Consider the following 26,641-nt stretch of genomic DNA (forward strand, 5'->3'; position numbering starts at 1 on the left):
AAACCTTTCACCCCGTTTAGACCGGACGAAGGGGAGGTGATAGAATCCACTCACGAGGACTTGAACTGTTGACAAGTTCTTCATTAATTAAAAAAAAGAAAACGTCAAACTTTGTATCTATATCTGAACAGTATCCGGAAACAATTTGATATCAAATTTTAAGTAAAAAGCTGTTAAAGCTTTATATGTAAACTAAAGGTTACCAGGTCGTCGTTTTACACGGCAAAATGTCCACACAATTTGTTATCGCGTATCATTCCTTGCATACGGTGACTGCTCCCGCAGAACGAGCGCCAGTCCAAACCGAGCTGTCCTACCGAAACGACACGATCATAGTCTTTCTCCGCAGCTCACAAAAATAGATAATGCTTGAGTTGCTTTGGACTCTTCTCATACTTAAATCAAGAATTCTAGGTTTAATTTGACGAGGAACAACATACTTTTGTTCAAAATAACCAACTACCAACTGCCTCCTGCCTAACAACACTCGACGAGTGACGAGAAGTTGCCAGACGCGGGCGACACATCTTTGGCACCAAATTACAAGGTTCGGGACACAAAATGTTTTACATTTTTCACTTCTTACAGTCTGAGATGATTATAGGAATGTATGTGTGCGAGCCACGATTGTTTTTGGCAAATGCGAATTGCTTTCGACACTCACGTGAATTGAAAGTTTCTGCAAAAGTAAGACGTAAAACTTCAGCATTTTTTATTCAAAAAATGGTCCAAAGAGATTTAACTAATCACAGTTAGAATTTCTTGTCGTACAATTCAAGAGTCACTTTGCCATCTGTACTTTTGGTTATTACCAAGAACTGGGCACAAAATTGCGGTGATTCTTTCTTCTGTCCAACCCAAAATGCATGCGCACAAAAAAAAAAAAAAAAAAAAAAACTTGCCGACAATGAAGAAGTGAAGCAATTAATACAGCCCGCCATTTTCTTATTTTTCAATTTTTTTTTTATAAATTTCCTTAATTAATTTCAGTACAAATTAGGCTGTCATTACTACAGCAACAATTACGTAAGTTATTTGTAATCGACTTTGAACCTGTCATATAAACATGACATTATCTCATATATATAACGAAACGCAACAAAGGTATACAAAAATTACTAGATGTACCATTGCCAGGACACCTATTGTTCTGTTAATTAATTCAGTTAGGTTACGGATGCCACAATTTGAAAAGAAGCATAAGACATGTTCACCTATTTAGCCTGCCAGTGGGATCTTCAATTGCCACTTCTGATCTCAGACTTTTGTTGCATACATCATACAAGCAATAGGAGTTAAACTTTGTTGATTTTCCCAAACTTGATCATGCAAGACAGTTTTTAAACAAAAATGGCGGATCCAAGATGGCGGAAAATTCTGAATTGTGCGACCTCATTTTGGCTTCATGTGATCTTTTGATTGACACGTGATTATCACTGAGGTAAACAACTTTGGATGCTTTAAACATCATGTAAATTAAATGAGACAATAGTTTTGGAGTACGTAGGGGGAGGGGGAAGGGCACAAAGAGCTACCCCGGCTCCAAAACCTTACCAAAGCCCTGACTAAACAGAAAAGTTCTTCTTGACCAGCCCTGTTGCTTATTTCCTTATTATTATTACCTACTTAGAGTTCTCCTACCGTTGTAGCAATATTTTGAGATTTCTTCCATTTGAAGGCTATTGCGTACAGCGAAACAAGTGACTTAGCACTTACACAAAGAGACATACAGCTCTTTTATAAAGTTGTACGTTCCCCAAGAACTTATCTGCAAACATTGGCCTGTCTTAAAAGCACAACCATTGCCTGTCATATGTTGAAAAAATTAAATAATACAAGCAGTATTTCATAACTATAGGATCTAAATCTTTGTGGAGTTAAATATTACAAAAAAAAGTTTGAAAAAAATTAAAGTTATCCTGATCGATGCGCAAAATTTGAAACCTCGTCGTCACGCTTCTTGTGCAAAGCGTTGTGTGACGAAGGAACTTATTTTTCCAATTGTTACGTTTGATATTTAGCTATTTTCATTTTGCTTTGGCTTGCTGTTGGGTCTCCTGATATCTTTCTCCCTTTGCCTAGCTTTTCAAGATGATGGCAAGAAAACGTGACAGTTTTCAACTTCCATCGTCACATTAGACGTTGCAATTTATTGTCTTCGGTGCATAAATTAGTGAGCAGGTTGTTCGCAAAACGATAACCCACTTCCAGGATTGTCAAGGAGATGACAAGTCTCCAGTCACTGGGCCCTTCAGTTATGATTTCACGGCTGGTTTTATTAGTTTGAGTTTTCCCAACCGAAAGTTTGTCTTGTTTCTAAGCCCCGAAAGTAATCAACGAAAATATATCTGCGTTTGCAGGTTGAAAAGCAAAAATTAACCCCAATGAAAACATGTGTCCAATCAGCCTTCCTTGAAAACTTATAGAGCTGGGACAAGTTATTCAACACCGATTAAATCGTTGATGCTAACTCGGAGTTATTAAGAGTAAATTAAGATATGAATATCTGTCGTTCAAAACAGTTTTCACTGTTTTCATTGCTATGCTTATTTTAACTTACTTCTGGACATTGTCCCAAGTTCAAAATGTTGAAATGATTACTAATTGTTTGTAAAGTAAGCCACGCAGGCTAATTCGCATTCCACGCTAATTCTGGGTTAGCCGTTCATACCGCGGGCCCCAAGCTCACAATTCAGGTTGCTAAGTAACAAACAGTATCTGCATGACAACCAACTGATGCCACGAGACCTGAAGATCTCAAACTATATCAATTTCATAACTACTTAAAGTGCAAGTGCATTTGACAGAAATAAGATTTTTTGCTTGATGGAATCTACATGAAGTCATACCGGTAATATAGAATCGGAAAAAAATGGACATCGGGTTTTTTTCTTCGCCGCGTTTTAGCCCTCCGAAAACTTAAAATTTCACTCCTAGTTTGGTCAGAAACTGTGGGGTCTAGGGCTTAAGAATCAGGCTGTGAAGTCAAAGCAAGAACGCAGGTCTCCATATCTTACTTGAAAGTTTACAATTTTTGAACCACTATTGGAACTACGCCCGAGTGTCTTAATGCCTAATACATCTCACTATATATATATTTTTTCATTTTTTTATGTTTGGTTCAAAAGATATGTCGATCTACGTTCTTCTGTTGACGTCACGGCTTAATTACACCCAGGCCTCCACCTCACGCGGTTTCTGACCAACCGGAGGTGAAATTTCCTATTTTCAGATGGCTAAAACGCGGCGTATAAAACACAATATCCATTTTTGTTTTCGATTTCCATAACAGATCTCGTCTGGATTCCATCAAGTAAATAAAAAAAATTATGTCATATACACCTTAAAGCTGCGCGTCACCTGTACGCGAGGACACTTGACTAGCTATTGCTATTCAAGCAAACATAAAAATTCCAAAATCGGGAACTTTATGCTCAGCTTACGGCGAAAATACCTCTTAATCCTCATACATAGTTTTCGTTCTCTTTAAAATTATCACTAGTAATTGGTGCCTAAAACAAATCGCTAGACAAAAAGAGCAGAGCTCCATATTTTTCTTTAAAAAATTAGGAGTTATAATATATCTACACGGTCGTAAACCCCTGATCTCCTGGAATCCAGGAAAGTCTCGTTACCAGGCTCTCTCTTCCCGTCATCCTCTGGAGCGATAAAACAGAGACCCTGGGAACTAGGGTGGGTTCGGACCAAGCTGGTTTAGACATCCTTGGCGTTGTTGTTTGATTCATCAGGTTTTGCAGATCCAGATCCAGATCCGAGTTGAAGGTTTTTCATTCGATTGATGGCTGCCGTCGCGTTAAACGCTTGCTGCAAGTTAAGAGAAATTTTGTCAACTCCTAATTCCGTAATATTGCAACACTGCAATATATAAGTTGTGCTCGAGTTCTGACTAGGTAATCACTTTCTACTCAGTATTTCGACACTTTTTTGGAGAAAACACGATTACGCCCGTCACAAAAAAAATAGCTAGACAGTACTGTGTGTTTTTCTTTTTAGTTTATCCCAAGCCTGGTTTTTATGCTGCTCGATCCATTCTATTTGTTACGAGTGAAGGACTCTCAAAAAAGCCTTACAGGAACTATGCATAAATACCATCGTAAACTTCTCCTCAGGTAGAATTACCCATCCCTCCCCCGACCTTTTCGCTACTAAAGACAGGGCCCCAACATCCTCTGTTTGACTTAAATCTTAAGAAAACTTTTCTATACATCACCTTCCACTTTGCCTTGTAAAAGTTCTTCTTTATTTGTTCACTAACTGACGCGTGAATATCGCGCTGGAGGGCCATACCACCGGAAATCCTGCAAATGAAAGGTAAAAACGTTGTCACGCAAAGTCACTCCGCCGCGTCGTCGTTCTCCTACTTCCTCACAGACGGATCCGCCATTTGATGCGTAGACTGCAAAACAGCCGCGGGTTTGCGAACACGTGCGTTCTTGAAACGAAAGGTCTGGGGCGAGGATCAAAACGGCGTTACTTTTTTTGCGCCTTACGCGCCCCTTGCAAACCTTGCGTGACGACCCTAATAACGGCTGCGGAGGAGACTACATCACCCTCCCTTGGGCCACATGGGTGGCGCCGGCAACGGGGAGGCGTTGTGTGACAAACAAATGCAAGGTTGTAGAGTACGTAAAGAAACACAACCACGTGCAAGGGACATACTGGTATAATTAAATGAACATACCATGGATGAGCGAGAGCCTGCTTGCAGGTGTAGCGCCGTTTAGGGTCAATTTGTAATAAACACTTTATGAAATTCTTTGCTGACAAGAAATAGAAAGAAAATCAATGTCAAACTACGAAAAAAAAAACCGTTTCCTCGCAAAAAGCGTAGTAAGATGTAAAGGGGTGGTAAATGGGTGTCCAGATCACGTTTCACGGAAACCATAACGGTTCTTTTCAGTACCAAAAGAGAGCCACCCCTAATGTAACAGCTAAAGTAGAAGTTGCCACATGTAGGTATCCGATTAGCCTCCGATTGTACCTGTCCGAAAAAAAGAAAGAAAAATCGCACGACGTCCCGTCGACGTTGACGACATGTATAGTACAGCAGTTTTATATAGCCAAGTGACCCATCAGGTCGGAGCTTGTCCCAATTCCTGTAGCATGAAGCGACCAGGAATAATTTCTACTTCCCCCTCGGGTTGGGATGCTAGTCCATCGCAGGGTTACTCCCAGTATTAAATTCGCCGGTACCCATTCGTACACGTGGGTGAAGAGAGGCACTGTGAGAGTAAAGTGTCTTGCCCAAGAAAACGACGCAGTGACCCTGGCCAGGGCTCGAACTCGGACCGCTCGATCCGGAGATGAGCGCACTAACCATGAGGTCACCGTGCCTCCCACACTTTTATATTGTAGTCCCATCTAAAACCATAGAAAGCTCATTTATTTTTCCTAATTTATGATTATGATTATGATTATGATTATGATTATGATTATGATTATGATTATGATTATGATTATGATTATTATTTTGACAGGAAACTAGTTGGTGTTCCGATTATGAAAATTCCTGAGGTCGATGAATGGTTCATAACGTGCTGTATAAATTAGTCAGAACGAAGAAAACTATATTGATCAACATACGCTGTCGAAGCCACGCTTTGTTTTCGGTTTCTCTACGACATAGCAATCACCGTGTTTTTTCTCTACGCTTTTTGGTTTCGGACACTGATAACACAACATACCATACCCGAACAGACCAAAACAAGTTGAAAACTACTTACCCGAGTCTGAAATATCATCCCTGCAAATTAAATACACCAGTAATCAATTAGAAGACATGATAGGGTAAGCGGCCCAAAACAAAACAACCAGGCTCAGGTTGCTCGAAAGGTGGATAACGCTATCCACCGGATACATCACTATCGCTCCAGCGGATAGCGTGGTTTGTATTGTTAACACTTATCGACTGGATAGCCTTATCCAGCCTTCGAACAGCTTAAGCCAGTCCTTTTCCCCAACTGGTCACGTGACCATAACGGTATTCGCCCCAAACGCCCTAGCCCTCCTTCAAAAGCTAACAACAGACTATGCCAATTTTCATTCTAACGAACCCTTCGGACCGTGATTTAACGTCCTTAAAGAGGCATTTCAGGTGATCTTCTGTAAAAGACTACCAGGTTGCTTTGCGCATGGGGCGGTGGACGTTGACTGGGTGTAAAGGAAAGAGTCAAAAACACTGGGTACGAGTCACGCAAGCCAACATGGCGGCTACCATATTCTCGCATGCAGCTAACCAGTACAGTACGTTCCAAATCAGCCCTAACTTAAGCTAACCGAAACGCCACTCAGGCTTACCGGAGTGCTGTTCAGGCTAACGAAAGTGGTATTTAGGCTAACCGTGTGCTGTTTCGGCTAACCAAAGTAATATTCAAGCTAGCCGGAGAGCATTTTAGTGTGGTGCAATTTCTGTCTTCAGCCGCAATTATATTCTCGAAGGTAAGAAAATTATGTTTACACTCATTTTAAAGTTAATCAGATTTGTTATTGCACTTTGTCAATTTACTCAGTTGTCCCTTGCCAGTTTCGGAAAACCAACTGAATCTGAATTCAGTTTAAAATCAAAAGTTAAACATGCCGATCTAAACAAGAGAAATCCCCCATGTGACCAGGTCAGACACTACTATAAAAACCTGCGTGCAAGAACCTACATTTTTTGAAGTCTGGCAAGGTAGGTTCGTGTATTTTGGGAAGGGGTAGTTATTGGCAATTTAGTCTAAATAGTTAATTTCTATGAAGGAGTCTTTATTCACAACTGGATTGTGTATTTTCTTGTAATATACAGATGGAATCTCAAGTCACACTCCTTGGATAAAATGTTTATCATGATCTTAACTGCAACCCACACACAAGAACCTGCTTGATCTTTCTTGGTTATGAACAGGTTCTTATATTTTTGGGTATTAAAATTTCTGCCAGTAGGTTCTTAAACCACCAGGTTCTTATACGTGGATTTTTACTGTAGTGAATGTGTCCAAGAATGTTACTGCTTACCAATAAGGTGAATCAAATTCATATTCCCCCCTCATGATTTGCGCAAACAGATTTGCATCGCTATCATCATAGAAGGGAGGATAACCACAAAGTCTACAAGCAAAAAATACAAAATATTAGTCAAAGTAAAATAAGGCTGACCCTTTACAAAATAAAATATGCATTGTACAAGAAACAGAAAGACAAAATTAAGACAGTAATTATCAGTTACAGAATTTTCCCATGACAAGCCACATAATTTCCAAAGCTATAAAATACATGATTGCAAATTAGAGGTAACAATTACCTCTAGTTATAGATTATGAGTGCATTCAATAAATTAGGTAAGGTTGGCATTCTGGTCCACCGCAAAGGTGTAGAGGTACATGCAAAGCTAATGAATTTGGGTAGGCCATAGGAACTCAAATGAAATGTACAGCACATGGTTTGGCGATGATGTAGTTCATTTTTGCCCCTGCAGCAGGGCGTCCAAATCGGTGTCGCAAGATCGTACCAAGGAGAACCGTCCCATGAAACTTGGCTGAAGTCTGCATTAGGACTGCATTCTATGAATGCAATGAAAGCCAAAGGGGCCTTCCAGATTCAACTAGAGAAAATTCAATCTGTGTTTATGAATGGTTATTCTGAATTTTCAATAATGTGATTGGCTCATGCAAGGTGCAAGGTACAGAAATGGTTAAGAAACCAATAATTATTTTGCAAATGAACTGATGGTAAATGAGCTACTTCTTCATAATTTATTAGTCTAAACACCATGGTCAGTGCATGAAAAGTGTTTTCTGGCGTGGGAATGTCGGCTGTATGCCTAACTGGGTGGTATTTCCAAATGGCTTAAAAATTTATTATTATTTTTTTCTTTGAAAGAAGCATTTTTAAGTAATACATCAGACAAAAGAAACTGCAATTTTTTTTTTGGTTTTACAGTTCACACTGGGAAGGGAGTTCAAACTACAGTGTGCAGAACCAAATTTTTGACAAACTTTGAGGTGTGTTTCAATGTACATGATTCTTATCAATCAAAGCTAAAACTAAGAAGAAAATGGGGAAATAAAATCATTAAAATCTTAATGACAATTAAGATATATCCAAACTTCATCAAGGAACTATGATTTCCTTTGTTTCAACATGATAGATTGATGAGTCTAAGTAGAAATTACTTACAAAATGTAACAAATAACTCCGACTGCCCAACAGTCCACTGCTTTTCCATAAGGTTTCTGTTTCAGAACCTCAGGGGCTGAAATTACAAAACAAATCTCCTTAACTACAATACGGTATCGAATAATGTATTCGACAAAATTTCAACTAAGTTATTCATTATCCCAAGGAATCTGGAATTTTAAATTCATTTGGCTGTTTCAAAAAGTGAGGGTATCTTTTGTGGAGTTCAGACAATTTAGGAAAATTTAAGATTAGTTAACCTTTTCTCAGAAATTTGAAAGTTGCATTATTAAAATTCAATATACCAAGGGATTTCGCGACTTCCTTAGCCTTGCAAAAATCACGATCCAGAGACAGAGTGAAAAAAAAAAAAACATCCAGAGACAGCTGCATTGTTGAAAAATTGAGACTGCCAGACGCACATAACCACTAAAAAACTGAGACTGAGACCCATGAAATTTGACAAAATCTTTGCAAGACCCAGAGTTTTGTAAGGCCCATTTGTCACCCCTAGACCTGATATCTATAGAACGTAATGTTCTGGACATCGTATTCTGCAGTACATGTATTAATTTGATTCCATGAACCTACCAACATATCCAGGTGTCCCACAAGCGGTTGCCATCACACTGTCATCTTCCTCTGTCTTAGACAAGCCAAAATCACTGATCATTATTTTAGAGTCTTCATCAGGACTGTTTAGATGAGCAAAAATACAGCATAAATAATTTGCTACAAATAAACCAAGTCACAGCAATGCTAGGCTCGATTTCTGTGGCTCTATCAGGTCCGGTTCCTAAAGAGCAGCTGGTAAGCCAGCCAGCCTACAACAATACTGAGAGTAAAAACCCACTTGTAAGAACCTAGTGGTTTGAGAACCTGCTGGCAGAAATTTACCATGATTTTACATACCCAAAAATATAAGAACCTGTTTAGACAAACAAGATCAAGCAGGTTCTTGTATGTACATGGGTACAGTCAAATTATGATAAACATTTAAACCTAGGAGTGTGACATTCAGATTGCAAATTTACTTTGAAAGAAAATACATAATACTGAGTTGTGAATAAATAATGCACATTGACAGACCAAATGATTTATTAAACCCACGTTTATTTATTTTTCTGGTAACCAACTCATATAACTCCTTCATGATTAAGAACCTAATTAGGTACCTACTTAGCCTAAATTGCCAATACCTACCCCAAAATACAAGAACCTTTTTTGCCAGACTGAAAAAAAATGTAGGTCCCTACAGGTGGGTTTTTACTGTACTTTATATACTGGAGTTCTTCACTGGAAACTTTGGTAAAATGCTGCTAACTTTAAGACCTCTTAGCTTTGAGTACTGCGATCATTCTATCCACTGTGATCAGAAAAATACTTATTTTGTACTGTAATGGGCAGAAAATTTAAAAAGCATAATCCAACAGATAATTTTAATGCGCAAGATTAACACACAAAATAATGACATGACGGAATGACACTATGGATGAGAGACACTGTGGGATACAGGTGTACATGTCTGTAAGGGTATAAGGGTAAACCATTGTAATCATTGAAGGCATTATTGAGTCCGTCACCAGGAACGTGCAACTCCCATACTGGTCTATTTTTGGGCTTCTTTTCTCACACAATAGGTCAGTTTCAGTCTACATAAGCGCGCATCAGTAAGGGAAAAAATGGCGGCCTCAGGTGGACATGTCCACTTAATCTTCCAGTGAAATGACGATGTCAGTTAAAAATTAAGTCTCTGCTTGTGATTGGTCACTGAGGTTCCTGTGGAGGTCTAAATTCACGGTAAATTGAAACTAAAAATAGATGCGTTTGTGAAAATGCTGTGACAGGAATATGGGGTAGTTGCATACTCCTAGTGATGGGCTCCTGTTGAAGGCTAACATCTGTCAAGTCAGTGACATTCAGGCTAACCTGACACTAGTTAAGCCAACTGGAGTGGCACTTAATTCAAGCTAACCACAGTGCCATTTTGTCATTTCCTGTTTCCATCAAGCATGCTTAATTTTGACTTTAACTAATGATGTATCAGATCAATTATAAGTGATGATTAGATTTACCAATGACCAAATTATAGCTTTTTATTAATAATTTGTTTCACAAAGCCTTCAGTTTCACAAGGTTTTGATAATGTCTCATGATATTGGATGAAAATGTACATCTATCTCATAACAATATATTTCATCAACAAACTGCCAACTATAGGAAATGAAAGGAATCCAATTAAATAATTTATATATATGGTCACTCAGTGTGTAATAAAGGCATGTTATATTTACCTGTCATAAAGAAGATTTTCAGGCTGCAATGAATAAAACAAAGAAGTCATATGATAACCCTTCAACACAAATAAAAATTAACATATGTAGAGTTTGTGTACCTAATATGTTTATACTTGCAGGGCCCCCATATGGTGAAGTCAAATATAAACAGGATACACACCATGCAAATTGCTGGAAGTTTAACTTCCATTCAGATAAACAACAATTATTGCTGCTTTGTAAAATGAATATGCTTTTGTGTAAATAAACAGATCCATGACTCAAAGTGTATCAATGTTCATGTGTTCCTGTGCCGCAAAGCAAAGTTACAGTCTGGTATGTTAATGTACTCCAGTTCATTAAACAGAGGCATAGCATACATTTTTCACTGCAGGAGTACACTCCAAATAGAACATTAATCAAGCAATGAAGGTTCAAGCCATCAGGGGGGTTAGGTGAAATGCCCCTCAGGAAATTTCTATTTTTGGGAGCCTGGGCATGCCATTTCTCACAGTACTTCATTTCAAGGAACAGTTTTGTCAATCAAAACTTGGGAAAATGTTGAGTATGGTATTTACATGTAGTAACTTATCTTGTTTAATTATAGGTCGACCTTTGCGTTTACATTTAATAGTAGAATTTAATTTATAGGAGAGACTAGAGTCCGTCAAACCAGAAAATCTAATAATTTGGGATACTTATCATCTAAAACTGGACTTCCAAAAGTATGCATGTGTACATATATGTTATGCAAATGCATCATTATGGTTACTTAATGCCCCTGCCAAATGACTTCTAGCACAACAGCAATTGATGCACAAGGCAACACAAGAATCAGAGGCAGATCCAGACTTTGAGCTAAGAGGAGGGCCCGGTTTAGTTTTACTTGCCCTGCCGGCTTTTCTTCCTTCAGTCATGTCTTCTTTTTTCACCCAAAATAAAGGCCCCCCCCCCCCCAGGCCCCTCCCCTAGATCTGCTGCTGAGAATTGCAGAGTCTATATCTGATCTCATTTAAACTATAGTAAAAAATCTATGAAAACATGATAGCAGAACATTACCCTAAAGAAGAGCACAAAAAGACTTGGACAAGAAGCCACAACCAACAAATTTAGATTTAGATTTAGCTGAGACAGTATACATGCTACTGCCATAAGAATGCTACTATTACTGACAGATTTAATTAAAGGGAGATTTTCTAAATATGATTTGAAAGCACATTAAGTTATAATTTTCAAGTTGTAAAATTAATTTCCCAATGCCACGCACTGCATAAAGTGACTAAGTGACAAAATTCCCATCCAAATTCTAATGGTTTATGCTAGAGTTCTTGCAATGAAAAATTAGACCAAATGAAATGAAAGCTAATCCTGCCTCCCCTCTGTGAATAAATTATTGATGATTAATTATGAAAACTTATGATATGAATAGTTATGATAATTATGATAAATTACTGATAAATTAGCAATGTTCTGGGTTGCTTATGTTGCTTGTTTCACCACTAAACAAGGCTGAAGCACATGCTCGACATACCTTTAAATCTCTGTGCACAATTCCTTGCCCATGTAAATAATCAACAGCTCCTAGTATTTGTTTTATGAGGTCACTGGCATCCTTTTCTGTATAGCTCCCTTTCTCCACTATCCTATCAAATAGTTCTCCTCCTTGAACCCTGCAATATAAAATTAATATCAGTGTTCAAGTAGTGGGGAGACTGCAAGTCCTAACCTGTTATGTGTGGCATGGTTGTCTAAAATTAGTTGAAAGTGTTCCTCTCTCTCCTCTTCCAGTTTTTTTTTCCTTTTGTTATTTTTGTTGTTTTTTGTTTTGTGTGTGTGTGTGTTATTTTTGTTTTTGTTTCTGGAAGTCTGAATTAGAGACAGAGTGACATCCCACCATCCCCTCCCCCTTAGCTCCACCAGGCCATCCCCTTCCCCAGTCACTCCCCCACATCACCGACAAAATTATTATAATTTATGACAAGCGATTTTGGCTGAAATAATGAAGCCCCTTTGTACTATTTCTGATATTGTCACACGCGGCCAGGACAGAACATCTAAAGGCAGCAGTTTATAAATTATTCAGCGTAATTCAAAATAAATCAGAAGTATCAGTACCTAGTTTGTCCATTTGCACATAAGATCGGAGCTTTACAATCAACTTTAATTAAGCATGTTTCTCCAATTATTACTTGGGAACCTCCGCACGTCCAATTAACAAGAAATTTGAATAAAATAACGAGTTCCGCAGAACAGCTGCAGACACCGCGGTTGAATTCGATCATTTATTAACAGATGCTTGAAAGAGAAGTTGTAACGCATTTAAATGAGTTAACACCCAGAAATGTTGACAGTTGAAGAGGCTGGCCTGAAAAAGTTGCAGTGTTTTTCGACGAGATGAAGGAAAACAATAAATCAGTCTTTACGACCCATTCTCAAATCTTATCAACAGTGTATAATATGTTTCACTTGCGTAGTGAACGGATTAATCTGTATTATATTTCGACGTATCTTGCATTTAGTTTGTTTTCGCCCCCGCAAAGAGAACCCACAATATTTCAATGGCTCGAATGAGACACATCGCTGAGATGCGAAGTTTTTCTTTATCAATTTGTTATCTGAAAATGTTTTAATCTGCCTTTGAGGAGTGTTGTAGTCATTTCGAAGAAACATCTGTTTACCAAAGTGAAAAAAAATAAAGGCTTAGCGTCCAAATGTTATTCATTCCATCCGGCAAAAATTCTTCGAAGCTTAGATGGCGCGTCGACGCAGACTTTGGAATCGCTCTACACTCGTGTGTTTACTTTTCTATTTTTTTTTTGACAGCTCAACCTATGATGAATTTCACCGGTCCAAATTAACTGCCTATTAGCAAGGGCCCCTTGGGATTGAAAGTTATTCACTCCACATAGAAAAGAAAACAATAAGGAGCGAGTGGCATCAAAGGATGAATAGATTCTGAAGCCATCTCAAGGCAGATTTACTTTAGTAACCACATTCAAACCATTTTGGTGCAGTTCGATTGACATAAGAACGCGTGTCCGCGTGGATAGTGTTACTTGCAAAAGTTCGATATCCGATACGACCGGGCCTGGCGTGCGAAAAATATCTATCCGAGTGAGACAAATCGGAGATGATCGCACCTTCAATGCCGCAATATCCATAAAACATAATTGTCTTTTTTGTCACGAGAATTTCACAACAACAGAGCAAATAAAGAAACTGCAAAAATCATATGAATTGAGTCAACAGAACACATGCTGCGGTGTCAGAAAGAAAAAAAATTTCCTTCATACTGTTTCGCTCAGGTTTTTAACCGCCCCGGGAGTCGGACAAGGAAATCAACTGACTTTATCACACCACGCTGCCTAAACCCTGGTACAGTATTGAACGAATGCTTCTCCAATTTTATCATGAAAGACCCATTATTCCAAACGAAACGTAACACGATGCGAAGTTTAAGAACGTTTACACATTTGGAAACTTATCTGTACTTACAAGTCCATGACTAAATAGAGATGGGTCTTGTTGTCGAATATTTCCCACAGTCTAATTATGTTTGGATGATTCACTCTGAGGACACAATAAAAGTATAAAATAATCAGTTATATGACTGTGCAAAGAACATGTAATCGAGCAACAGGCAGACTTGGCGATATCGCATGGGCAAGCGTGCAACACGAAAATATTTCCTGGCTCAATGAATAGCCATTATTGATCACGATATTGCAAAGACTGTTTATTAGTAATTGACTCACTTCTTTAATATAGCGATTTCGTTCTCAACCGCTTCCTCCTTGCCCGAAAGGTTTCTCTTATTGATGCATTTTACAGCGAATAATTTCCTGGATGATTTTTCTTCGGCCATGACAACTTCGGAGAATGCGCCCCTGAAATGAAAAAGTTTACAGGTTCAGCAGGAATACAATCGAAGTTCACTCGAAATATTTGGATTAACTGCAAACGAGTCCCGATAACTTATTATAAACGGTCTACTATATGCGAAGCGGCGCGCAGTAAAGTCATACGACGTTGCTTAAAGCGACGTCAATTTATCTGTCACAAAAGAAGATAACTTCGGAGGCTACTTACGTCCCCAGAACATCTCGAAATTCGTACTTCTTGGTGATCTTCTCGTCGAATTTTTTCTTCCCAAACAGCGGCATTCTGGAGCAGGAGAAATTAGAAAAACATTTAGAACAAGTCATCGAAGTCGCCCGCGAGAATTGCCAGGTTGTCTACAAGAACGAGCAGCATTTGCCTCACGACCTAAGCTAAACAAACACACCTCGAATCTTCGCTTATTTACCAACACTTATTATAAATCTTCGACTTCAAAACCGTCGCATACTTTCTTGCATGGATGTGTTGTTAAGAACGCGTGGTACTATCGAGGGTGGGGTGCGGGGCGTTTTTGACGTAATTCGAGAAATAAAATGTAAATTGAAAAAGTCATTATTTATTGTGCGCATCACTGCAAATTGCCAGCCGGAGTCGTGTTTTAACCTTTTTGGTGTATTATATTTTTTTATATATTTCGCATCTTATCGGTGCTATATTTAATGTTGTTTATAACATTTATTCTTGTACTTCAGAATATTCGTAAAATGAACAGCAATTTTCAAATATTAGAGGAATTAAATTAAGAAATTAGCTAAATTGAGCATAATTACATAAGTCGGGGCTAAATTATTTTCAGAACAACACATTTAAAGCTAAAATCGGTAATTCTGTTTAAAAATAGTACTGTCCAAAAACTCGATTTCCCTTGATCTCCGTCAATCTGCGCAAAATTTTCCCACCGATTATGCTCTCAAAATTGCACATGAAAAGTAATGCGTGATCCCGATTTAAAACTCGTATTTGCCAACAATGATTACCTGCTGTCAGTATGCGTATGATTGTTTGGTATAGATATTTTTTGTCCTGTAATAACAGCTGCGAAATTGCATGACTGTTTTTTTTTTTTTTTTTTTTTTAAAGAAAAAAAAAAAGAAAAAAAAAAAGCAGTATGCTAGAAGTTACATAGGCAAATTTCGTTTGAAGCAAGTAAACTCTTTCACCGGAAATGGCTTATTTGCTTCGCGCATTCAAATGGCTTTTCTACACCGCCAAAAAGATTTTCAGTCAAATCGTGTTAGCATTGAGTTTATTCGAAACAAGTTTATTAAAATTGTAAAACACGTGCATTGTTGTATTCTAGTTCTACCGCTAAACTAGAAAATATCTGCTAGAAGGGGATCAAAAAAAAAAGAAGGAATAAAATATTTGACCCGAACGTGATGTCGATGATCTTATTAATAATCAATTTCATTACGTCAGCGTTTATCAGTTCACGTCATACAAATAGATTTATTTGTATTTCGAAATAGTTTCAATCAATTGATTTTCTTTAGGTTTAATTAGGCAAATGATGTTGGGAATTATGAACATCTGTAAGAAATAGAAGTAAAGCTTTACTAGCATTGTTTGTGTTATATTGTTTCGAGGATTTTTAAATAAAATGACAGCAAGCTGGCTTTGAACCGCGCTAAACAAAACAAAAAAAAAAGCAGAAGAAGAGAAAAGAAAAAAAAAAATCAATATTTGCCATCTATCATTTTCAATAAATAGCCAGGGGCATTTGGACTTTTTGCATTTAATTTTAGCAACATGCATGAAGGGATGCTTGGCAATCTTTCGCTGGTTTAGAAAATTCTATTATTTAATTTTCTCGGCCGCTTTACGTAAATGTAGATCTATTTTATTATTATTACTTTTTTATTTTTGAATCACACAAATGTTCGGGCGCTATCCAGTTCCATTTCCGTGACTTTCGAGGTTTAGATTCTATCGGAAAATATTCACTTGTTCAAAGAAGTTCTCGTGAATACCAAAGGAGTTTTCAGTGGCTTGAAACATTCTCAATTTGCGCGACTTAATCCTTGTCTTTCAGGAGAGACTCTTCTGTCTCATTTTGTACGCTTCATCTGTCTATGTAATCTAAACGCATGCTATCGGAGATCTCTAGTATCTGATTGCTTGCACGAAAGCTGATGGTAAAGTTGCAATTGGTGCTTGCAAAAAGAGATAACTGGGTCAGAATTCGCGAGAATGGCGCACACACGCCACGCGGAGCGAAATGATGGACTAATTAGTCAGTGCTCATATAATATCTTCAAGACAAACGCGCCGTTATTGCACAATACCCTACTGATGAAAAAATCGAATAGATCCGATGGTTCCTGTTTAGTATTGCTGCTGTTTCGAGAGCCAACGAGAAAAAGAGAATGAGGTTAAATCGCCCTAAAATATGGTGGCTAATTACCATTTCAGCTAAATATGGTTTAGTCGGTTGACAGAAAGTCATTTTTATTCACATAGGAAAACAGTCTTGTCTGATACCAGGGTGATATTTTTAGATGTGATTAACAGCCGGCAAGTCTGCGCGCTCGTAATTGATCAGTGTAAAGGTTAAATGCTAGCAATTTCTTTCTTGCATGTGTTGTTGATTGTATATGCAAATTTCACTCGACAGTCTAAAAGGTTAACAGTTAGCCCATTATCAATTTGAAGCATTCAATACTATGGTGTCTGTTTCTTTAACGTCTTTATCAGTGACACTAGAATTAAATGTCAATCTAGAACAAACTTGCAATGAACATCATCAGTAATGTCTTTAATCGCTCCATTTCATCGAAGAAGAACTTCTGTCATTTGCAGCGTTCACGAAAACGAGCGTGTCTCTCGCGCGATCAGGCAACGACAGCATCCTCGGTCGCTCTGACGGTTCCTCTAAACGATCTCTCTCTCGAGCCACAAAATTTTAAATCCAATAGAAAATTAAGCTACATCGCTACTCTCTCCACAAAACTGTTTTTCGCTAGTTTCGAAAGTTGTAAATAATGTGAATAAAACTGGAGAAACTTGCAGAAATCTGCACGCTTCTTTGCCATGTAAAAAGACAAAAAAGGAATACCCATTTCCCCTTTCCGAAGCACCCTCTTCCTTCCGGCCCCTCTAGCTTCACCCCAAGTGTGCATGCTGCATTCTGACCAAGTCGCGCGTGACTCGAGAGTCCTCGGGTAAAATGCGAGTTCACGCGCGATTACTTAAACCGGAAATAACCCACAAATGATAATTTTTCTGCGGTTTTCAAAGTTATAATTTTACCATTTATTTTCTATAAAAGATAAGCCAAACAAACGACACCGAAAAAAATAATTTTTACAATTCTTCGTTTCACCTGGAATATTTTACACCGCACTGGGAGATTCTAAACAATTGTGTTATTATAAGAAAACTTATTAACCTATTAAATTATCATTTTCAATTTTTGTAGCCAAAACTTATAATGACGTTTCTTTGCAAGCCTGAAGCATTCAAAGAGTCAGCAATAATCCAGACTTCATCCACATATTTATAAGGTACAAATCTTGGAAGATTCATAAAAAGCGGGAATTGTGTGAGTAGATGAAGCCGATGAAAATGATTACTTTTTCTTGTTAATTAATTGTTTTACCTGCGGTTTACCCAAACTGTTTATGGGTGCTAAAAGGTAATTTTGTTTACTTTATTCAAATTCAATAGCATATCGAGTAAAACCGAGTCGCTCGGGCGTCGTTCATTAAAACACATTTGAAATAACCTGTTCCACGCGACTTATCTTCTGCCCAAAGTTCTTTGATAACCGTGGAATTTGTTCAAGGCTTTGCTGAAGGGAGATTTAGTTCCATAAGATAAATTGGCGACATTCATCCGATAAGAAGACTTGAGAATCCCGCAATCTTTGTAAGCTTTGTGTTTACAAAGGCTTTGTTCGAAAGCTTACCTCGTAAACATATTGCAGTATGCTAAAATGTCATGAGTAGTTAATAAATACGAAATACTGGCGAATTATTAATCGAAATATGAGTTACTGTTGCGCGACAGGTCAATTATGTAGACCATGTGATTCCCGTAACTGAAAATTACAAATTGTAGGGAAATTTTGAAAGACAAAAAAAGCAATAAGCCCACAATAATAAACAGACTTTTGAATGTAGACTGTGGTATTGAAATTTCCATCGCGTTTTCGCTGAACTCACGAGATTTGATTTTTTTTTTTTTTTACCTGACAAGTCTCATTTCAATAAAATGTTTAGCAACTCGTTTTCAAAAACATTTACCGGCGGTCGTGATATCTGCACCAGTTTAGTTAAACCAATATGCTAAATGCTCCTCTTGTAATCGCATATTCTACTTTCTAATCTGTACAAACATTGGTAAATAGAATTATCCGTCACAATTCACAAAGATACAAGGAGCGCCCGGCGAATTTCCATCTCGGAAAGCCACCCTGACCTACACGCACTAATGACTCTTTTCGGTAATTATCACAGAAACCAGCGCATTAAAACACTCAAGATCAATCTGGTGCGCTAACATGGTACCTACCGCTTCTTTCGAGGTTTTTTAACCTCACGGCCGTCTTCGACATCGGCCTCCCCTTGTCTTGACGATTCAACGTCCGCCATAACTCGCTTGTAAACACTCAAATGGGTTTGTTTGTACGCACGGTTGCAGGCCTGAGTCCTTGGTAAAATATGCAAAATGTGCTTGAAGAAAGAGATGAAGTTTTAGTGCTTCAAATCAGCGCAGACAGTTTGCTTTTCCTGTCAACGATGGGCTTTGTTTTCACACTACTTCATCTCATTTGCTATGCATGATTTATTGCAATCAACGCACCGCGGGTCTCCTTTTGACAAAGTTCGGGACAGTTTGCACCTGGTCAGGGGAAAACTAATTTGCCGCTTTCTGTAGTGTAAATAAACCACCCAAGGATGTTACAGACGTCAGTCTCTGTTCATTTTTCATAAGAAATTTGATAGAAACCTTGTGGAAGAACTCGTTTGTGGACACAGTGAGTCTTGACTGGTCGCAAAATGAACCTCGCTGCTTCAAGATCGTTCTTTAGATTGCTTATACGCATATTTTGAATGAAAGAAACTAAAATAAATTTACTGTTAAATGTTATCTTTTCAGTTGATCACAATTAAAGAGACCCCGCATTGCCCTGTTATAAACCACGAGCGCTTTTAATTTTATTTATTTATTTATTTATTTACAACTGAAATTGAGTTTTCAATGATGAATTCACAAACCGCGAAGACCTTTAAAAAAAAAATAGATATCCCACGTAGTATGGTACAAAGATAAACCTGTTAAATCCCACATTTTACAATAAACGTTTTGTAACGATATCATATCAAATCAAATGGGTTTATAACGCGTTTTAAATCGTAATCGTAATGTAATATTGACCATGCGGGTTGCAACAGTCCTTCGTTTTGATACTTGTTTCTGTCCTGTACTTTCGATTTTTTACTTCATGTCCTTCGTGTTTACCATACCATTTTGCGATCCCGAAAAGCCGATTACAACTTATCCGGTGGATTAAAAGTTAGCCCAGATTTCAGTCGTTCTGTTTGCAGTGCAGCTTCGAAAATTCGTTAAACGACCTAAAGTTTGCGGACGATGACCGGCTAAATGACTCGTACACCAATATATTGGCTGCGAGACTCGCGTGTTTTTCGCGTGGGCTAACACACGCGCGAGAAGAGAGCTTCTCGCAGGCCTCAGTATGTGTGGCCAACAAAAGTCTTTGCCACGCTTATCACAGGTAACTTCTATCACAGAAACTTCGTTTTCAAAGTGCTTTCCATCAGACATACATCCTGAAACAAACCCTTTCTGTTACGAGAGATAAACTGAATAAATATTTATATCAGAACGACGCATGATGGTAGCGGTGGGTTATCTAGAACCCAGATCTCCCAACGAGATTAGGTGGTGGGGGGAGGGGGTGGGAAACAGTGTTGTTTGTCTTGATTTGTTTTCATGCGTGTATTTTTCCAAAGTGTTAGTGAAACTGTTTATGCAATTAGCTCGTTTTTAAATTAGTTTGTGTCAAATACAAGTCAAATACGTTTACGAGGGTTTAGACCATATTGGGTCAAAATTTTGCCTCATTAGCATATGGTAACTGCAGAGACTTGTCCCATGCGTCACTGCGTCAGTGCCCATCTTAATCCATTTCAAAGCTTTCAGGCGTGCGCTACAAAAATATTTAAAGCTTTCGAAAGGTATTTCTTTAGAGTATCATGGTTCGCTTCTGATAAACTACAACACCTTATTTAAGTGGCCCAGTATTATTTATTTCAGCTCTATTATCTGTCAAGTGGTCGCTCATGGGAGGTTTAAGGTGGCCGAACACAGTTTTCGCGCGCTCTTTTGCTGATGCAATTCAGCGCGCGCACAAGGATTGCAAAAAACAAACATGCCATCAATAAATCCTTTTATTTACTCAACACCCGCACTATCTGTGCTATTTTTCTCTATAATTGAACGCAGTGTATTGATGACTTTAGTCTTTTATTACAAAGCTATGTTAGAAAAGGTAACGATGCAAAGAACCCAGCAATTCTCAGCTTTTGCTTTGTTACCGAAAGAACCCAGTTAAATGCAGCGCATGCGTAGTAAGTAAAAAAATTGCGATTGAATGAGACATTGCACTCGGAAATACGCCTATTTCTCGAGAACCACTCATTAGAATTTCACGAAATTTGGCACGAAAATACTTTAGGAAATACGTAACTGGAGTATTGAAAATAACTGAACTTTAACAAAGGAAATTCTAGATATTCCAGTGAACCTTCAACAAGGGATAGTTAAAGATCTCTCTGTTAAATTATTAGCAAAATGGTGTTAACTTGTGAGAATCGTTACAAGCTTGTTGCATGCAAATTATACAGAAAATGTAATAACTATATTTACTACAAATAAACAAAACCGATTTTAAAGGCTTGTTTATATTTATTCATGTTGCCACGGCAACGGCACATACTTCAGCGTAACCATAAAAAAAACCAAGGTTTGTGTTGTCAACTTGCTTGGTGCCATTTTTGGCGACCGAGGGATCAAGAGTTTTAGAGAAAAAAGCGAATGAAACACAGGTATCAAAAACTGTGTTCAGCCGACGTTTATGCAAAGGAAAATTTCAAACTTTTAGCTCTAAAAGTGGTCGCGGTCGCTTACTGGAGGTGGTCGCTTACAAGAGGTTCCAAATATCGCGATTTGACTTGGAAAGGTTTGGTATTTTGGAAAACTGGTCGGTTGTCGCAACCGGAGGTTCGACTTTCCCATAAATGCATCTCAAAAATATTTTACCGTGCCCAGATCCCCCAGATCCCCCAGACGCCTCATCTCGCATGAGTTGCTGGGTAATGTGTCTTACCGAAAGGCATTGCGGGAAGGGCTGAGCATTTCAAAATGGCGGCTCGCAGTTTTCTGAGGGCTGCCTCTCTTTGCAGACGAAATCTTGCAGTGAGTTCCACATTTGCCCGTCGACAAAGCATTTTTACAAGGTACAGGGAGCCTCCAAACGGTTTTCTCTTTAATGAGAAGGTAACTTGTTTTGCTGCTGTTTTCCTAACAATTTAAGCTAATAGTACGATATCAAGGCTCGATGGATTGGGCCATGCCATTTAATATCCGCACTACCCCTATTGAGGTATTACTTGAAACCCCCCTCAGATATCATTTATATCATTTTCCCCAATAAATGATATGTTGAAGACGTCTGAAGAGGTTTGCAAGTACGAAAATTAAAGTCGCAAAATTTCCGGGGGGGGGGGTGGCCAATTTATCTTAATCCAAGGGGGTACCCTCTCAATAAATGATATCTGAGTGGGGTTTCAAGTAATACCTCAATAGGGGAAGTGCAGATATTAAATGGAATGGCTCATTCGAACTCGAGTGTTTGATATTTAACCTCTGTAAGATCTGAGTTTCTCTGCCAGAAATCTGTTTTCGTTTTCAAATAATGTATTTAACTGAATTTCTCAGCATTCTGTTAAATACATGTAGTAAAATTTACGATTAGATAGTATTTTCCATTTAAAGCTTAAGTTGACTTGATAATTTTGATGATGAAAGCTTACCTTTCACCTGCTTTCACGGGAATAGTTGATACAGGTCATACAGGAATTTTTCAGATGCCAAAAGTTGAAATTATATACGTTCTTTGTTGCGTAAATAGGTGATCAGAAGTGTAGAGACATATTTACTTTTGGAGTGATTTTACAATACCGGGCCACTTATTAACATATCTCTCAATGCTTCTAAGAACGAAGCATATAGACTGAAACAAAAAAAACCATTCAGATTCAATGAGATGCAAATGAGTGGGCCGTTGTTCTACAATCTAGCCTTACTTTTGAACATTACATGCCAAACTGAATTCAGAAGTTACTTGCAGGTTAGATCTCAGGCTGTGGTAGTTTTAGGGGTACACACACTGTACATGTATACATGTAATTTGTACAGCAAGAGAATCTGTTGCTAAACAAAAGCTACTCCTGGTCTCAAACTATCTCTTCTGAACACACTTTTTTTTGTGGGTGTGCTTCAAATGACTTTCGAAAAACCCAAATGCTGTACTTCACAATTTCTGATATGTATATACCCGAGAAGACTGTTATTTTGTCCAGGCTTTAAGTCAGCAGGCAAGTGAAATTGGTGTGAACTTGCTACATCTATCATTAAGCCCTGGCCAAACAGACTCAGAAGTGTAGTAGTTGCAAGTAGCTGCAAGTTGAACTTGCACAGAGACTTGCGTTGGGTGGCCAAATGGACTCGCAAGTTTCCTTGCTAGTACATGTGCATGCAAGTCGGCAAAAAGAACAAAAAGAAACAAACAAACAGACAAGGGCAGACATATTCTGGCAGACACATTGTGTGTTTCCTATTGGCCAATAATAGAGTGTGTGCACTGTCACACAAAAACTAGAATCAAAAACCATTCAGTGGATGAAGCCAAGAAATTGTGATATTATAGATGATAAAGAAAGAAGACAGTTCTTCAAGCTGGAAAATAGTGTAAACATCTGGAACTTACTTTGGCTATCTAGACAACTGATTATCTGAACCAAACCAAAAAACATTTACACAAGTACTTTTCCTAGTACTTTAACTCCTAAAATGGCTAAAAATCATGAGATAAGTGTATATTTGTTGACAAATGTGATCTTGGCTTCATGTCACACACTGCCATAACTCTGAAATTTAATATGCGCTGGTTTCCAAATGAAAGACCCTATTGAGCTGGAAAATTGAAAACAGATATAAATTTAGTACCTCTTATGCCTGATGAGGATAAGACCTTTAGTGGTTCTTTAGTTTTGGATTTGAGAATATGATGATGTCACGTGCACACACTCTAAAGGTTAATGGACGTCTCTTAACTTGTGTTGACTTGGGTTGTGTGGCCAAATGTGTAGTTCCAGAAAATATCCATACCTCCTCCAGGGAAGGGATTTTTTTCTAACACCTCCCCACCCCTCTGGAAATTCCAGTTAAGCTTCATACAAACCGTGGTGATAAACATGGAACCAAAATGCATGTTAAACAAAGTTAATTTCCTTGACGTTTCGTATGTACAACATACATCTTCAGAAGTGACGGTTAACTAGATTACAATCGAAATTTAAATGCGAAGAAAAAGAAAAAGACTGGTATCTAATAATATGTAACAAGACTAATAGTTAATAAAAAACAGATGAGTCTGCGGGAGAGAAAAAAAGAAATTACCATAATAATGATATCAATACAAAATGCTAGCCTTTTAATCCTCTGTTGACAGCCTCTAAAACCAGGAGAGAAGAGACAGTGGGAAGACTGGGAGGAGCCATGGTATAGATGGTGGGCTCTTATTTTTGTTGTGATGCCAGTGTTGTTTTACTACAAACCCGAGACCAGGTGAGACAATGCAAGTTTGACAACTTTTCTAACAGTTCCACTTGCAAAAAGATGTTGAAAAGATAAATAGAACCACTAGACAATGTTGCTAGATGGCTTTCATTTCAATTTGAAATGGTTACCATACTGTTCACATGTAAGAAAGAAAGTTAATTCCATCCATGTTCTTTGTTCAGGGTAATGAGCAGTGCCACATTTACATGCTGCATATAAAATTTCATTCAAATGCTCACACTTCAGTTTGACGTACAAACAAAGAAAGCACAATAAACCATTCCACATGGGAATACTGCAGAATAGCTTTCATTTGAATGGTCACACACTGGGGCTTCATCCACAGACTTAAAAGTTAGAACCACCTTGTACAGCATAATAAACAGTACCACATGAAAGTACTGCTCAGTAGCTTTCATTTGAATGGTCACACACTACAGCTTCATCCACAGACTTAAAAGTTAGAAGCACCTTGTACAGCATAATAAACAGTACCACATGAAAGTACTGCTCAATAGCTTTCATTTATATGGTCACACTAGGTTTCATCCACACACTTACAAGTTAGCACCACATTGTGTGATACAGTCAAGCCTCCCTTAAGCAACCACCCAAAATTTCAAGCCTAATATCAAGAAGGGAGGTGGTCTCTTATGAGAGCTTAGACCATATTGGGTCAAGATTGTGCCTCATTTAAAAAAAACTGATAGAGTACAGTGTATGGGCATTTTTTCTTTAAACTTTTAAATGTTTTATTCAAGTGAAAAGTCATTTTCAAGAAAAAATCTGGTACTTCCCCTTGAAAATTTCCATCTCTTGTACTACCCAGGAATGCAAAAATTTTACAACACCTTATTATATGGCTAGCTCCACGAACGGGCAAGATGAATCAAATCCTGGGCTGTGATTGGCTACCCGAGCGGGCAAGATGGAGCTATCTTGCCCACTCGGGACTACCCGCTGTGTCCTGTTAAAAAAATTTCCCGGAAAGCCATATAATAAATCCTTCATCGACCAAGCTTGTTCGGTCAAGATGGCTGGATATTGTCCTCGTTCTTTTTTTGCGAGTTTATGGACCTTGACTCAGTCTTGGTCCATAAACTCGCAAAAACAGAACTTGGCCAATATCCAGTCATCTTGACTTCACACTTGGTCAATAACCCATATATACTATCCAATTTCCCCTCTATTATCTGTCATGTGGTTGCCTAAAGGAGTTAAAAACAAAAGAAAATTTCAAACTTTTTACTCTAAAAGTGTTCGTGGTCACTTATACAAGAGGTTCCAAATACAATAATTGACTTGGAAACTTTTGGTATTTTGGAAAACTGGTCATTGAGGAGATGTGGTCGCTTTTGAGAGGTGGTCGCAACCAGAGGTTTTACTGTGTTTTATGACAGAAACAGGTCTAAGAGGTGAAAGCCATTGGGGGGGGGGGGGGGGGGTAGGGAACCAGGGAAGTTAAGTCCTCTCCCCCAACCACCACTCCCATCCACCATGTAATGTCAACAACTTTAGCTATCTACATGTAGTTTCTATTTTGCAAGTATCTTGATTTTCCAATGTTCTCCATTTTGCCATCAACTGGCTCTGTACTTTTTTGTAGACCTGAAGTTTGGGCCAGACGAGAAGCAGAAAAGATTGTCGCTGCTCGTGATGCCACCTATGCAGAGGCTGTTGCAAAGGGTGAGCCTGTTGATGAAGGTGAAGACATTGGTGATTTTAAACCCAGTGATATGAAACGTATATTGTAAAGCCTGCCTGTTAAAATGAATATTTTGTTTACTTGAGGCATTAGGTAACTTTTATTCTTGATCATGTAATCAAAACCTGCAGAACAGCCAAGGATATTAGTGCATAAACTGAAACAATAATAAGTGGGTAGTTTGACAAACATGTTTAGAATGGACAAGTTAGTTTTTCTGTTTGTCAGCTCAGGTCAGCAGGTTAACATAGTGATCAGATCTCGGGTTAATTTAATGATGTATTGAAATGTTTGATCTCAGTCTGTAAATAAACTTCTTTAAAGGTTTCTGTAAAGGAACTCCATCTTTAACATAATCTAGCTATCTATAAGCCTGCCAAGTTCCGTGAACACAATCAAGTGGGGATCAAAATATGGTGGGATGGCTGTCCTTTTTCATTCTAGTCAGTTACAGGAACATCAGAGCTGTCATTAAGGGCCATAACCCATAACACCTGCTACGGCTGAGTATGTTCAATGGGCCCTTGATGTTACAGGTGAACTGGACAAAAGTTGATAAAATTCACCCAGAAAGTAACACGTTTGTTACATGTGTGAAGATCAACGCTACAGTTGCCTCAGAACTTAGTGACAGCCCTGAACATTATTCTGTGGGTCTGGATGGAGCTAACTGATAGCCAAGATCCGAGATCTTCTGAGAAATGGGATGAAATTCTAA

The 26,641-nt window shown here is 38.3% G+C and overlaps 2 protein-coding genes and 1 long non-coding RNA gene across 4 annotated transcripts; 2 read left to right on the forward strand and 1 right to left on the reverse strand.

The window, feature by feature from the left end:
- Nucleotides 1-688: 688 nt before the first annotated feature.
- On the reverse strand, nucleotides 689-19,146 carry LOC149096155 (calcium/calmodulin-dependent protein kinase type 1D-like). Of its 2 annotated transcripts, none has more exons than XM_089281524.1 (13): nucleotides 18,864-19,146; nucleotides 14,541-14,615; nucleotides 14,207-14,338; nucleotides 13,947-14,021; nucleotides 11,983-12,121; nucleotides 10,470-10,492; nucleotides 8,767-8,870; nucleotides 8,176-8,251; nucleotides 7,015-7,107; nucleotides 5,745-5,764; nucleotides 4,703-4,781; nucleotides 4,232-4,319; nucleotides 689-3,825 (listed from the first exon to the last, which is right to left on the reverse strand). In XM_089281524.1, the coding sequence occupies exons 1-13, from the start codon at nucleotides 18,941-18,943 to the stop codon at nucleotides 3,715-3,717; spliced, it is 1,095 nt and encodes a 364-aa protein (XP_089137650.1). In that variant the 5' UTR covers nucleotides 18,944-19,146; the 3' UTR covers nucleotides 689-3,714. The 2 variants fall into 2 exon arrangements, with proteins under 2 accessions (XP_089137650.1, XP_089137651.1); XM_089281525.1 differs by lacking the exon at nucleotides 18,864-19,146 and adding an exon at nucleotides 14,737-14,862.
- LOC149096156 (uncharacterized) lies at nucleotides 6,220-10,737 on the forward strand. The gene is made up of 2 exons (XR_016204670.1): nucleotides 6,220-6,459; nucleotides 10,592-10,737. It is a non-coding gene; the product is annotated as an uncharacterized LOC149096156 (long non-coding RNA).
- A 2,565-nt stretch (nucleotides 19,147-21,711) lies between the features above and the next one.
- On the forward strand, nucleotides 21,712-26,258 carry LOC149096157 (uncharacterized). The gene is made up of 3 exons (XM_089281549.1): nucleotides 21,712-21,872; nucleotides 24,109-24,224; nucleotides 25,825-26,258. The coding sequence occupies exons 1-3, from the start codon at nucleotides 21,738-21,740 to the stop codon at nucleotides 25,970-25,972; spliced, it is 399 nt and encodes a 132-aa protein (XP_089137675.1). The 5' UTR covers nucleotides 21,712-21,737; the 3' UTR covers nucleotides 25,973-26,258.
- Nucleotides 26,259-26,641: the final 383 nt, after the last annotated feature.

This window comes from Orbicella faveolata, unplaced genomic scaffold, assembly GCF_042242905.1.
Source record: "Orbicella faveolata isolate gen_17 unplaced genomic scaffold, um_ofav_v1 contig_48, whole genome shotgun sequence".
NCBI classification, from domain to species: Eukaryota; Metazoa; Cnidaria; class Anthozoa; order Scleractinia; family Merulinidae; genus Orbicella; species Orbicella faveolata.